At 44.9% G+C, this 12,484-nt stretch overlaps 1 protein-coding gene across 1 annotated transcript; it reads left to right on the plus strand.

Annotated features, from left to right (window-relative positions):
- The first annotated feature begins 1,392 nt into the window (after positions 1 to 1,392).
- Positions 1,393 to 9,037, plus strand: spata2 (spermatogenesis associated 2). The gene is made up of 2 exons (XM_083642455.1): positions 1,393 to 2,022; positions 7,202 to 9,037. Exons 1-2 carry the CDS (start codon positions 1,672 to 1,674, stop codon positions 8,585 to 8,587), a joined length of 1,737 nt encoding a protein of 578 aa, XP_083498581.1. The 5' UTR covers positions 1,393 to 1,671; the 3' UTR covers positions 8,588 to 9,037.
- The last annotated feature ends 3,447 nt before the right edge of the window (positions 9,038 to 12,484 follow it).

A 12,484-nucleotide genomic window follows, 5' to 3' on the forward strand; every position in this document is an offset into this window, starting at 1 on the left:
GCAGCTAGCCACAGCTAGCCGTGTTTCAGGTAAAACCTGCAGGCATTTCTATCTACAAAACGGCGTGTTTTTCTAAAATTAAGCAGCATAGAACATGCCGGGCGCAAGGGTCTTACGACAGTGTTAGTATAATTTGTGATTATCGACACCAAAAACGCCGAAGATTGTGGATTTGTGGACCGCCTGGCTAACGCTGGCTAAACCTGTTAGCTTGCTAGGTTAGCTAGCAGCCAGCTGCGCTGAAATGGGCGTTCACTGCTGTTCACAACTATACGCTCAGTCGGGGGCCCGTGCCAGTGACAGCATTGGGCGACGTGCGTTTGTTTCGAGCTTGATGAAGCATACAAGCTATTCACATAATGCTTTCCTCGTCACCACCACAGGCGGCTATGGCAAATTGAATCAGTAGCAGCTAGGGGCATGCTGCTTGCTAGCGCGGATGCTTGGTAAGGTGAATTTGTGAGCTAACTATATAAGCCAGAACAGCAGAACCCTCCTCCCTCTGCTGCAGACCGATTTTTTTTGGTTCAGTAGAGCATGCAGGTAGCAGCGATATCGTGCTTGAATTTGCGTGCGTGATTTTAGCTAACGTTAGCTCAGTGCAGCTGCAGCCCATCCCATCTATAATGCTCCAGGCAGTTGCAACTCTTTAACGTTACACGTACTGTACTGTCTGTATGTAACGTTAGTGACGCAAACGAGCGGATGACAAAATGTTATTTATGTGACTGAATATTCAACAAGGGTTCTGTTTATGTGCCCGGTCATTTCCATAAAATGTGCATGTCAGTTTATGCCATACATATAGTGATAGTCATCGGTCAAACCAAGTTTAGGCCGGTGTGTTACACCGGTCATAGTAGTATTATAGTCAAACGAACGGTTACCGTTACACGATCCGTGCTCACATCATCCCACTCAGCGCACATGCACACTCTCTCAAATATATATATATACGTACTCAACTTCCAGCCTATAAATGAGTCTTTTTTTTTATTTGTTATTTGTGAATGTGATAGAGATGCCATATGCCTTATTTTAATGATGCACACCACTGAATGAGTAGGACATGTGGCCTGAGCCTCCTAACATCCTCTTGATGTGTGTGTAAGAGAGAGAGAGGGAGAGAATTGTATTTTCACACGCTCTCTGTCATTACAGCTTGGAGACGACTCAGGAGAGTCACACCATCATGACTATGTCCTCATGTGCTGCTGAGTGACCTTGAACTCACTACATTTGGGGTGAAACTTTGGAATGAAGGATAGATGCCGAGGTGCAACTCTGAATCAACAAAGCATGAGTTAGCGGCCTCTCTTCACATCATCCTGCATGACGTACGCCTGCTTGCCTGGGAGGACAAGTGCAGGCTTCGACCCAGCGAACAACCCAGAGATGCCTGTAAGAAGGCGTCCCTACAGACTGCAGCCTAGCTACTCCAATTAGATATTTTAGAAGAGGATGTGCTGCTGATTCCACTCGAAGATTCAAACCTCTCCTACCTCCCCCCCCAAAAGTCGTCAAAACAGTGAGTCTGTGCCGGTGTGTCGTGTGCAAGATGGCGACAGAAAATGCTGCGTGAATGCTGCGTCCTGGTGCGGGGCATGCTAAAAGGGGTGTGGCTCTCTGAGAAAGGTGTCACACGGCTGACGTGAGAGTCTGCTGCCGATAATGGACGCCAAGTTAAAAGAAGACCTCTTCCGGAGGTATGTGGTGGCACTGGAGAGGCGTCTGGAGGACGGAGGGGCAAGCCTGGGGATAGGAGCCGTGTCGCACGGGGAGAAAGGAAGGCACAAGGACAGTGAAGCCCTGCTCTCCACGGCCACAGCTCTGCTGGGGGCCTACCAGCCAGATCCAGGGCAACGCTTCCGCATGGTTCGTTTCTACGAGGTGGTGGAGAACTCTCTCCGCTGCCAGCGAGGAGGGCACCTGAAGGGCCTGGAGAGGGCCTTCCACACCCTGGAGACCATCTGCACCAACCTCTTGCTCTTCCCCTGGAAGAAGGAGTTCAGATGTATAAAGGTGAGTTTAGTTTGATGTTTTCAGGGTTGTCATATTATTTCTAACTTAAAGCAACATTTCACTTTGGGCAATCATTTCTATGATTATGACTGTCCACTGTCAATTTCCAACAAGATTTTCCCCTTGCATCACTGGCATTTCCAAATGCCTGTATCGTCTATTGTAAATAGGTATAAAATGACCTCTTGAAAAACATGGCAGTGGTCTTTAACCAGTGGTATGGGCTTATTGTGTATTTAACAAGTACAGATTCTTTACACATCAGAAGCGCTCTGTTTTGCTCCACCCCGGTCACAACTTGTACTGTCTCCATACCCGGCTGCACGCGGCCGCTCGCGTCAAAAAATGGACCAGACGACGTGGAAACCCTCGCTGCAGGACGCGAGCTGCACCGCGGCCGTTGTGATCGGTTAGTAGTCTGTTAACGAGGACGCCGACATGAAACGGTCTGCGCTTCTAGACGCCTCGCCTTGCTTCCGTCGGTTCCATTTCCAGTGTGTCTGCGCCGTTAGCCTAATCAATTTAGCCGTTTATTTGAACATGATCTCAACTTTCTGGCTGTCTTCCAGTAACCTTATGGTACTTTACTTGGTAGATAACATTAGAAATTGAATTGGTATACAGCTTAACTATATTACATACATACACAGAAGTGTGGCGTATGCAACCATGTGATTTAGTATACAATGCGAGTTGTCTTGTAAAAATATTGAGCCATATAATGCCATACATCACTGTGCTGCAGCAGTCCATCCAATCTACTAGATGAAGAACCCAGTGGTCAGTTCTCCCATGTGACATCTTAATGCATTTTGTATATGTGATGATGACACAGCTCAGATTAAATATATACTTAAAGTCGAGCTGAACCCAAAAATGACTTTTATTTTTTTTTAGTTCAAATACCTGGGTATGCAGTGCACCTATTTAATAATGTATGCCAAAAAAAAATCACAAAAATCTAATTTATTTAGTTTTTCACAGTTTTTCACATCAAAAGTTCATTTTTCAAGATTTCATTGATAACAGCAATCTACAGTTTGCTGACGTCACCTAGTACTATCAAATTTCTACCCCATTTCAACCAATCATATCATGCAGCTGTCAATCAAATCTTCATTTCAGGATAATTTTCTCTTCCAAATGAAGTAGAAAATGGCGCCTAGTGCCTGTCATCTGGCAGAATTCCTATCCCATAAACTAACTACTAACTTGGCCAATTGTATGAAACATGGACAAAAAACAAAAACTATAATCTCTACGAATGCAAAGAAATGTAACTGGCTCGTTAAAACACGCATTCCAGGAATAGCGTATTTACAGAAATAGCGTAAAAGGCGCGCGCATGAGAGCGTGGTAGTCAGGGGTCGCCCCTCGGAGATTCCTGGCGGGCGGGCAGCACCCATGCATCGGATTGTCCGCTCGCTCCGCACGAAGCAGCTGGCTGCCTGGTACTCTGCGGATCCCACTCGCGTAGCACGACAACAGGCTGAATCCCACTCGATTTGGGGGTGGAACACACCATGATTGACCAATGCCAAAGCCAGTCGACAGAATTGTCAAATCAAATCATCGACACCGTATATTAGGGGTGGGGGGAAAAATCGATACACCACAGTATCGCGATATTTTGCCTGACGATATTGTATCGATATTTGGACGCCAAGTATCGATATTGCAAAAAAAAAAAAAAAAAAAAATTTTTTTTTTGCAGGCCATGCCAGGCCACCGGGCTATTATAAACTTTAGTTCCAAGGCCAGCAGTAAAAAAACGGTAGCATATTTTCATTTTGTTTTAACAGTAACAGTTTTGTCATAACAGTAATTTACAAATTCCCCAGTTACTGAATGGGCTGCACAAGATGTTTTGTGTAAGTGAAGTGAAGTTGCAAAAACTACATAAGTACAGTAGTCCACACACACATCCAGTTAAGGTGGACTGTAAGTAGACTGTAACAAACAGTTCAGTTTGTCAGGTGCATGCAACTATGACATGACTTTATGAAAGTTGTTGGTCTGTCTACTTGACAATGTTGCTGCAATAAAATGGTTGAAGTCGGATGTACAGACTGAAAAATTGTTCTTATATAAACCAGATGTTGACAAAGTTTTCCTTTGGGGACATCATTTGCAGTTGAAAAAGTAAGAAATCGCAATATATCGAAATATCGCAATATTCAATATATCGCAATATCGATATATCGCAATATCGAAAATATCGCAGTATCGCAATACTATCGTATCGTGACTCAAGTATCGTTTCAGTATCGTATCGTGGGCATCTGGTGATTCCCACCCCTACCGTATATGGTCCGCCTCTCAATTCGTTTTCAGTCTCCGACGCTCGCGCTAGTGCATTCCGTTCTGGTTCACGTCGACTTTAAGTTCCAATTGTGACAGTAGTAATAGTAATGCAACTTTTTACTGCCTTTTATTCATTGCTTACTGCTCCACAAAAAAACGTGCGAGATTTGTAGAATATCACTATTAAATGAGTGGGTGTCCAAGAGAGAAATGTGTCTCATCCTGACAGACTGTTGTCAATGTGGCCTTTTGAAAAGCATCGTGCTGTGGCGAGTCTGGCGACCACACTGTGGTCAAAACAAGATATGGAAAGAACACAGTTTAAAGGACATTGCCATTTAGTACAAAAACACTTGAGAACTTGGGAGGGGGGGCCGGGGGGGTATAGAGAGCCAAAGTGAAACGTCACTTCCTGCTTTCTCCCTGTACCAGCGCTGCGAAAAATATGAATGGTGGTGGACGGAGAATAAGCTTACTTTTTTGATCCCGTTTGAATTGTCACGGGCTGCCAACGCTAGTTTTGTCAATTTAAAACGTAACTTTTGCATGTCAAGAAAGTCGCAGGTTGTCGCCAAACTGTTGCACTAGAAGTTATAAATCAGAAAGACTACATGCACTGTCGCCTAAGTGACGTCACTTTCTCTACCGGCAAAGCTGAAGACCGGCGACGCGCCACGAGCTTCCACGAGCTATGTCGTTTTTATACTAAACTAACCCCTACGTTTCAGTTTGACGACAAACTGTGACTTTCTTGACATGCAAAGTTATGTTTTAAATTGACAAAATTAGCGTTGGCACCCCGTGGCACAATTCAAACGGGATCAAAAAAAGTCACCTTATTCTCCGTCCACCGCCATTCATATTTTTCGCAGCGCTGGTACAGGGAGAAAGCAGGAAGTGATGTTTCACTTTGGCTCTCTCTATATATATATATAGTGCACAGTCTGCACACTAAGCTGGTGATGACACTGCTCATCTCATTATGTTCAATATTGTTGCAAAACCTGAGATGGTTTTCACAGCAAGACATGATGCCAGCAGGAAGATGCTTCATGTTTTAAATGATCAAAGAGGCCATTTACACCTGGCGCTAACATGCATTTTCTGTGATCAGATTGCAATCAGATTGTGTTTTATCACTTGAAATGCCAGGTGTAAACACCCCCAAAACGCATTGAAGAAGGATTGCAATCTGGTTGGTGGTCAGGGATGCATTGTGTACAGATTGAACACAAGTGTAAATGCAATGTGTCCTCTCAATCTGGATACAGCAACTTTATGCGGATTGAGAGGACAACCATTTCTGCAATCAGATTGCAATCAGATTGCAATCTGATGGCAGAAAACGCATGTTAACGCCAGGTGTAAATGGAATCAGGTTAATGTGGTCAAGCACAATCTGATTGCAATCTGATTGCAGAAAACGCATGTTAACGCCAGGTGTAAATGGCCTCAAAGATTGTTGGTATAAATAAATAGCAAACAGCAGGGAGTTATAATAATACAGTAAGTCAAAATGACACTTATGTATAATATTCTGGTTAAAATATCAAAAGAAGTGAAGTCCGCATCCACTTAACTCAGTTGTATTTGTTAGAATGACGTTTCGGTCGTGAGACCTTCATCAGAATGAAGCACAAAATGACAAGAGCACCCTGTCATATTATATATATTATACACAAGTCAAACATCTCCTCCCACTAATGGGCGTGGGGGAGAGACAAATCAGGTGAGAGCAATCAACTATTAAGGTGAACAAAATCATTTGTCTCTCCCCCACGCCCATTAGTGGGAGGAGATGTTTGACTTGTATATAATATATATAATATGACAGGGTGCTCTGTCATTTTGTGCTTCATTCTGATGAAGGTCTCATCATGACCGAAACGTCATTCTAACAAATAAAACCGAGTTAAGTGGATGCAGTGTGCGGACTTCACTTCTTTTGATATTTCAACGTTACTGCCATTGTTGTCCTGCACCTGCAGCTCCGAGTGGATGTGGGCGCTTTTTCTTTTTGTTAATATTCTGGTTAAAGCAGCATTGTGATTGTGAGACCAGCTGGAGAAGTCTCATAGGATATGCAATCACCATTGTTCAAGATGATTCATTCACGGTCATTGTCGTGATTCAAACAAAAGAAGCACCGAATTCCTGTAATTTCAACACACACTCATATTTACCTTACTATTTATTTGAATAACACATTTCGAAAACAAGGTTGCAAAATGTTTTAGCAAAGGAGTAGGCTAAATAAAAACGGATCAAATCATCAGTAAAAAGTAAAGATCAATGAATAAAAAATAAAGCGCGAAATTGAAAAACAAAAGAAAATGAAAGCAACGGAAAAAAGACCAAGAGTACAACTACGAAAACGATGCTATTACACTGTATAAAAGTGATAGTGATTTACAGTAGCCTTCCTAAACTTGTCAGGCAGGTTGTTTGAATGTCTATAAGTCCTGTTTCAAATGACAATCAACTGTTGTTTTCACTAGTTGAGTTCAATATAAAGTCTTGTTTTGACTTTTTAGTGCATTTGTGCACAAACATGTGTGTCATGAGATTCACTACAGTACACAAAGTGCAAATAGTGCAAATATATAGCCTGTCCCTTGATATGTTGATAGCACACATCACATGTGTACATTTCAGATTTGTTATACAGTACTGATCAGATCATTCAGAACAATCAGATATGTCCTATATCTTAGTTTTGTTGTGAGGTCTAAATATCCAGCTCTATAGATTGTCTGATATTGCAAGATAGTATGCCCGTTCAGTTTTGGGGTTGGATGTGGCTTTTACCTTTTAATGTGTCAGACATATTGAAGTGATCTTGCTTACACTGATCTTTAATCCATTTCTCTTTTAGACCTTCACCGGTCCATATGTCTACCATCTGCAGTCTGCCATTTCGGACGCTGAACTTCGATCTCTTCTGCGCACCATCGGCTACTCCCGTGACCACGAATCGCAGTTCCATCTGCGGGAGCACCCCGGCGGCGCCAACCACCTCCGCCAGTTGGCGTTTGAGCTCTTCCTGGCGCAGGCCGAGTGTCGTCTCCTGGGGGAGGTCGTGGCCCTGGCGCGCGGCTCGGCCTCGGAGCTGGAGGCCCTGGAGCTCCGCAGAGGGTGCAGGGACGACGCGGCCGGCTGCGCCGAGGCCCTCCGTCGACGGGACAGCCTCGGGGCGGACATGGCTCGGCTGTCCGTGCGGCCGCTGGACATAGAGAGGCCTCACCCGCACCACCTGAGGAGAGGCAGCCGGCCGTCTAAGTCCGTGGACGTCACGGACGGCGCTGGCCACTGGCACGCGGCGGTCAGCAAGCCTATTCTGAAGGCCTCGCTGAGTCTGAGGAAGGAGCCGCTGTTCGTGGACGCGGAGGAGGACATGAAGGATGAGATCATCAGGCCCAGCACCACGTCTCTGTTCTCCGTGGCGGCTCCGCCTTCCTACAGCCCCGTTGCCGATTTCTTCCCGATCCAATCGCCCCCTCCGGCCGACGCGTACTCATCCTACCACTTGTCGTCTTTGGACGAGATCGACTTGTACACCGAGAGGGGCGGGTCTGGCATGGGAGGAAGGCAGACCCCCTCTAGACTAACGTCCAGAGAGCCTCGGGAGGCGAGGGACGGCTGGCTGCTCAAGGCGCACGGCAGCGTGAAGTGTCAGGGCTGTGGCCTGGGCTGCTCCACCATGGCCTCCTGCCAGCGGTGCGACATGATCCTCTGCCCCGCCTGTCACGACGTCGACCCGTCCCCGTGCTGCGGCCTGCAGGACTACCACGCCAAATCCCCGCGCAGCAACCCCCTGGACGGCTACATCCCCGTGAAGGAGAAGCTGTCCGTCTACTCCAACACCCACTCGCACCCCTCGCACCTCCACCCTCACCCGCTCACGCTGACCCACTCGCACACTCACCCGCACCCCCACCCGCAGATGATGGCGGAGAAGCCCCTCATGTCCACCAAGCTGTTTCCCAGCAAGTCGGTCGCGATGGCACCGCTGCCGATGGGCGGCAACATCAGCGATTCGCGGCTGAGCGCGGCGGCGGCGGCTGGCGGGTCGCGGTGCGGCTTCTGCAACAAGCCCGGCGCGTCGCACACCTGCGTGAACTGCTCGAAGGTGTCGTGCGACTCGTGCATGGGCCTGTACGCCAAGGACGTGTGCACGCGGAAAAACCCCCAGCACAGTTTCGTGCCCAACCATCAGCTCAACTTCAAATCCGGCACCATATCTCACCTGGTGTACCGATGAACCCGGCACACACAGTCTCTTTCTCCTTTCTACTAGGCCCCGCCCCCTCCATCTCCGACCTAGTCTTGCACTATGGCTTTTAGCTCTAGTCCCTCCTAGATACAACTTGTTCACTAGCGCCCCCTTTAGCTGATGCTCTTTTTCTCTCTTGCTCTAACCCCCGCCCCTGAACTCTGTACATTTTCTCTTACTATCAGAAGTAGGGCCCTGGAATGCACATTGCCACAGAGAGCCATATCGTCTGCCCATCTCTCTGCCTTGTACAAGTTCAGGCCTTCTTTGATCTATTTCCTCTTCCTGTTCCTTGCTACCTTGCTCTTGAGTAGTCATGTGATGTTGTAGCGCTTCCTAACCCCCCTCAGATGTTGTCCTCCTCAAAGGGAAACTGGAGAACTGGAGCTTGATATTCCTCATTGTTTGAATGAAGTCTGTCCAAATGAACATAAATACTTTGCCTAACTTCTCAGCTAAGAATTCCTCTAATATATATATATATATATAAATATGTGTGTGTGTGTGCGCGTGTGTGTGTGTGTGTGTGTGTGGAGAAGACCTCTGAACTTGCATTGTGACATAGGAGATCTTTTCCAACTTGAAAACAGTGGGGGGGCAAACAAAGCGGTAAACACACTGGAAGTCAATAGTATATATTTTTAATCTCTATTCTCTAGAACAATGTGAGACTGTTAAAATGGACCGTGAGGTCTGGAATTGTGATTTTTGGAGTATAAACACAATTGTTGGGCTGGGGGTGGGGTGGGGACATATTGAGAGACAATGGTCAGATGCCATATACTCTTTATTTAAAAAGATAACGCCTTGTAAATTAACCCCTCAATTGTTTCTGGTTATTATGACTGAGGTTGACACGCTGCTCGTTGACTTGTGGACTTTGGAGATGTGTGGTGGTTTTGGCTTCTTTCTGCTAAATGGCCCCGTTGAGTTGTGTGTCAGTTCCGAGCCTCGCCTCCCCCTTCCATCACCACTCCACTTCTCAAGCCTCCATGATCCACCATGATGTAGTTAACCCCCCAACCCCCACTCCCTCCCTCCCTCCCAACCACCACTAGTGATCACTACCCCCCACCCCCCCAGTGCCAGTCTCAGGTGGAGTCACACAGGTAGTCTCTCAAGCTGGGCACGCAAAGTCTCCGATGATGATGATGATGATGATGGTGGTTCCTTACTTTGACACTTTTGGTTTGTGAGGTTTATTGATTGTTTTCGACGGCGTGAAGGCCTATTACTCTTTTGACACAGTTTTGTCTGTCTACCTCAAACGGCTTCAGCTTAATCATCCCATTCTGACACCACGGTTTTTAAAACGAGCCCTGGAAACCTGAGAAGTATTGTCTCTATCGCATTACTCGTCAGTCATTTGCTGTGTGTATTGACTGAACGGACAATACGGTAAAGATCCCCCCCCTTGTATCTAGGACTGATTCAGTCCTGAAGGTGTATCCAGGTCTGCTTCAGTCAAGGTTAGCAGAGGTTATTTATTTTTGGGGAAGATCACCCTGGGCTTTATCTTCTGCAAGGTCTTCTGATAAAACACTAAATACAGCTGGGGGGGGGGGGGATTAATTTGTGAATTTCCAGTGCTATGATTTAAGCGTTAAAACGCCATGCTTTTACATGGGGGGGGGGGGATTTATTTCAGCCAATATTTAACAATGTCTATGACCCCCCGGCTAATAATGTTAGCAGTACTTGCACAGAACAGACTGGCCTTGCCCCAGACTGTGTGAAAACAAGTCAAAGAAAGGGTTGAAGTGCTATTCAGGTTGATCATTATGCTGGTTTCACTTAGGGCATATACAGTACAATAGACGGGAGTGCAAGCATGGAGTCATTTTCAGTTTGGTGTTGAATTTCCAAATGGGCCATTTTCTTTTTGAGTTTCCATGTTTTTCAGACCCTGAAAGGCCTGGCTAACGTCTTTGATTTGTGAAAGGCCTGGCTAACGTCTTTGATTTGGTGATCTGGTGTCTGTGAAATAAATCCGTCACGACCATTTGCTATGGAAATTTCATCTGACTGCAACTTATTGTTGGTATACTTAAAAAAGTCCTCTTGACAAATCACAGGTAAATAAACTCTGCTAACATTTGAAATGGATTGCTACAAAGTTAAGAGAGTACCTTTTACTGATTAGACTGCAAGCCACCACGACAAAGGAGAATCAATGCAGTATACTGCATAGTCCAAAGTCACTAAGGGCTCATTTTTAAATACATTCGTAACAATGATCTCTGGGTCAGGGCTATTTGGACAGACCACAAAGGCTGCAGTAACATTTTTTCTTCTGGAAAGAATAACCTCTAAATGCCTTAAGCTTGTCCAGTAGGTTTAGCCTATAGGTTGAACTTCAGCATATTGATTTGGACGCCTGCCCTGGCATTTTTGCCAGGCGGCTACATGAACTGAATACATAGCATGGCCCATGATATTTAAGCCGAAGCAGAACTTTCAGAGAAAATTCAAAAATACAAATATTTTGGCTTGGTCACCACACCGTTTCTTATATGAAGCATGTGTAAGCTTACATACTAACAGAATTCTGCACCAATTCACAAATTGTAGGCCTAGATATGTATATATATATTTTTCTTTTACATGTAACCTAAACACATTACTTAACACTGCTCACGGGCGACGTCTATTAGAATTCTAGCTATGTTGGGCCAAAATGTCCAATTTGACATGCATTTTATTTTGTTTTGTTTTTCTTACAGATCTGACCTAAACACATTTATTTTGTTTTGTTTTCCTTACAGATCTGACCTAAACACATTTATTTTGTTTTGTTTTCCTTACAGATCTGACCTAAACACATTTATTTTGTTTTGTTTTCCTTACAGATCTGACCTAAACACATTTATTTGGTTGCTACTTACAGGAGATAATGTCTAATCTCATACTTCCATCCTCTTTTCCTTCACTTTACTCATTGCTTTGTATAGCAAGTGTTGATGTTTAGAGACCAAGAACAGACTTTTCGATACTGTAACTATGGAATGCATGGAAGTGTTCTTTCAAGGGCCTTTGAAAAATGTCATTGGGTCACCTTTAGGAAGGCTAACTTGAATATCACAAAAGTCTTGAGTGACCCTAGGGGAGGTGTGCAATTATTGTTTTGTTTGTTTTCGTACCTGACTAAGCCTTTCTGAAAAAATGGCCTGAGTGTGAAATATTTATCAAGATACATTTGAATTGCTTGTCTCTGTTCATTATAGCGAATCATACCAGCATCGAAGACAACTTTTAGAAGAAGTATCATTGAGCCATGTCGCAAGAGTGATCGTATTGCCAAATGAAGAACAAAATCTCTTATTGGAACACAAAACTAAAAATCCTGTGGCCTGCCTGGATGAGCAGTTCCTTGCGATGAAGCTTATAGCCTTGTGTCTGTTAGCTGTTGGCCTTTTAGAATAAGAATGAGAAGAATCAACATAGAACGCCTTCACGGGGACATTGATTTAACTCCGTACAATGTCTGTTAATATACTCATTGTCTTTTTTGGACTGTGTGTGTGTTTGTGTGTAGGCCACTACAAAGGGCTAAACAGTCTCTCCAGGGCTGCTGCTAAGGTGGTGGGCGGGGGCGCTGTTTATCTTTTTAAACGAACAACTGACTTGTCGTGGGAAACGATGATCAATATATCCGATATGGAGGTCACTTTACATTCATCAGCAGATATGAATTACTGATGGACTTAAGAGCTATTTTTATTTTGTGTCATGATGGAATACATTGAGCCATTTTGAACATGATCTGTTTTTTTCTCTCACACTAAACACACTCAAGTCATTGTGGAAGTCGTGACTTCCTTTCTTGACCTCTTCGTGTGGTTTATCTTGCCGGTATTAACACTGGTGGTGTCGTATGCCCCCATC

This window comes from Poromitra crassiceps, assembly GCF_964638095.1.
Source record: "Poromitra crassiceps genome assembly, chromosome: 8".
NCBI classification, from domain to species: domain Eukaryota; kingdom Metazoa; phylum Chordata; class Actinopteri; order Beryciformes; family Melamphaidae; genus Poromitra; species Poromitra crassiceps.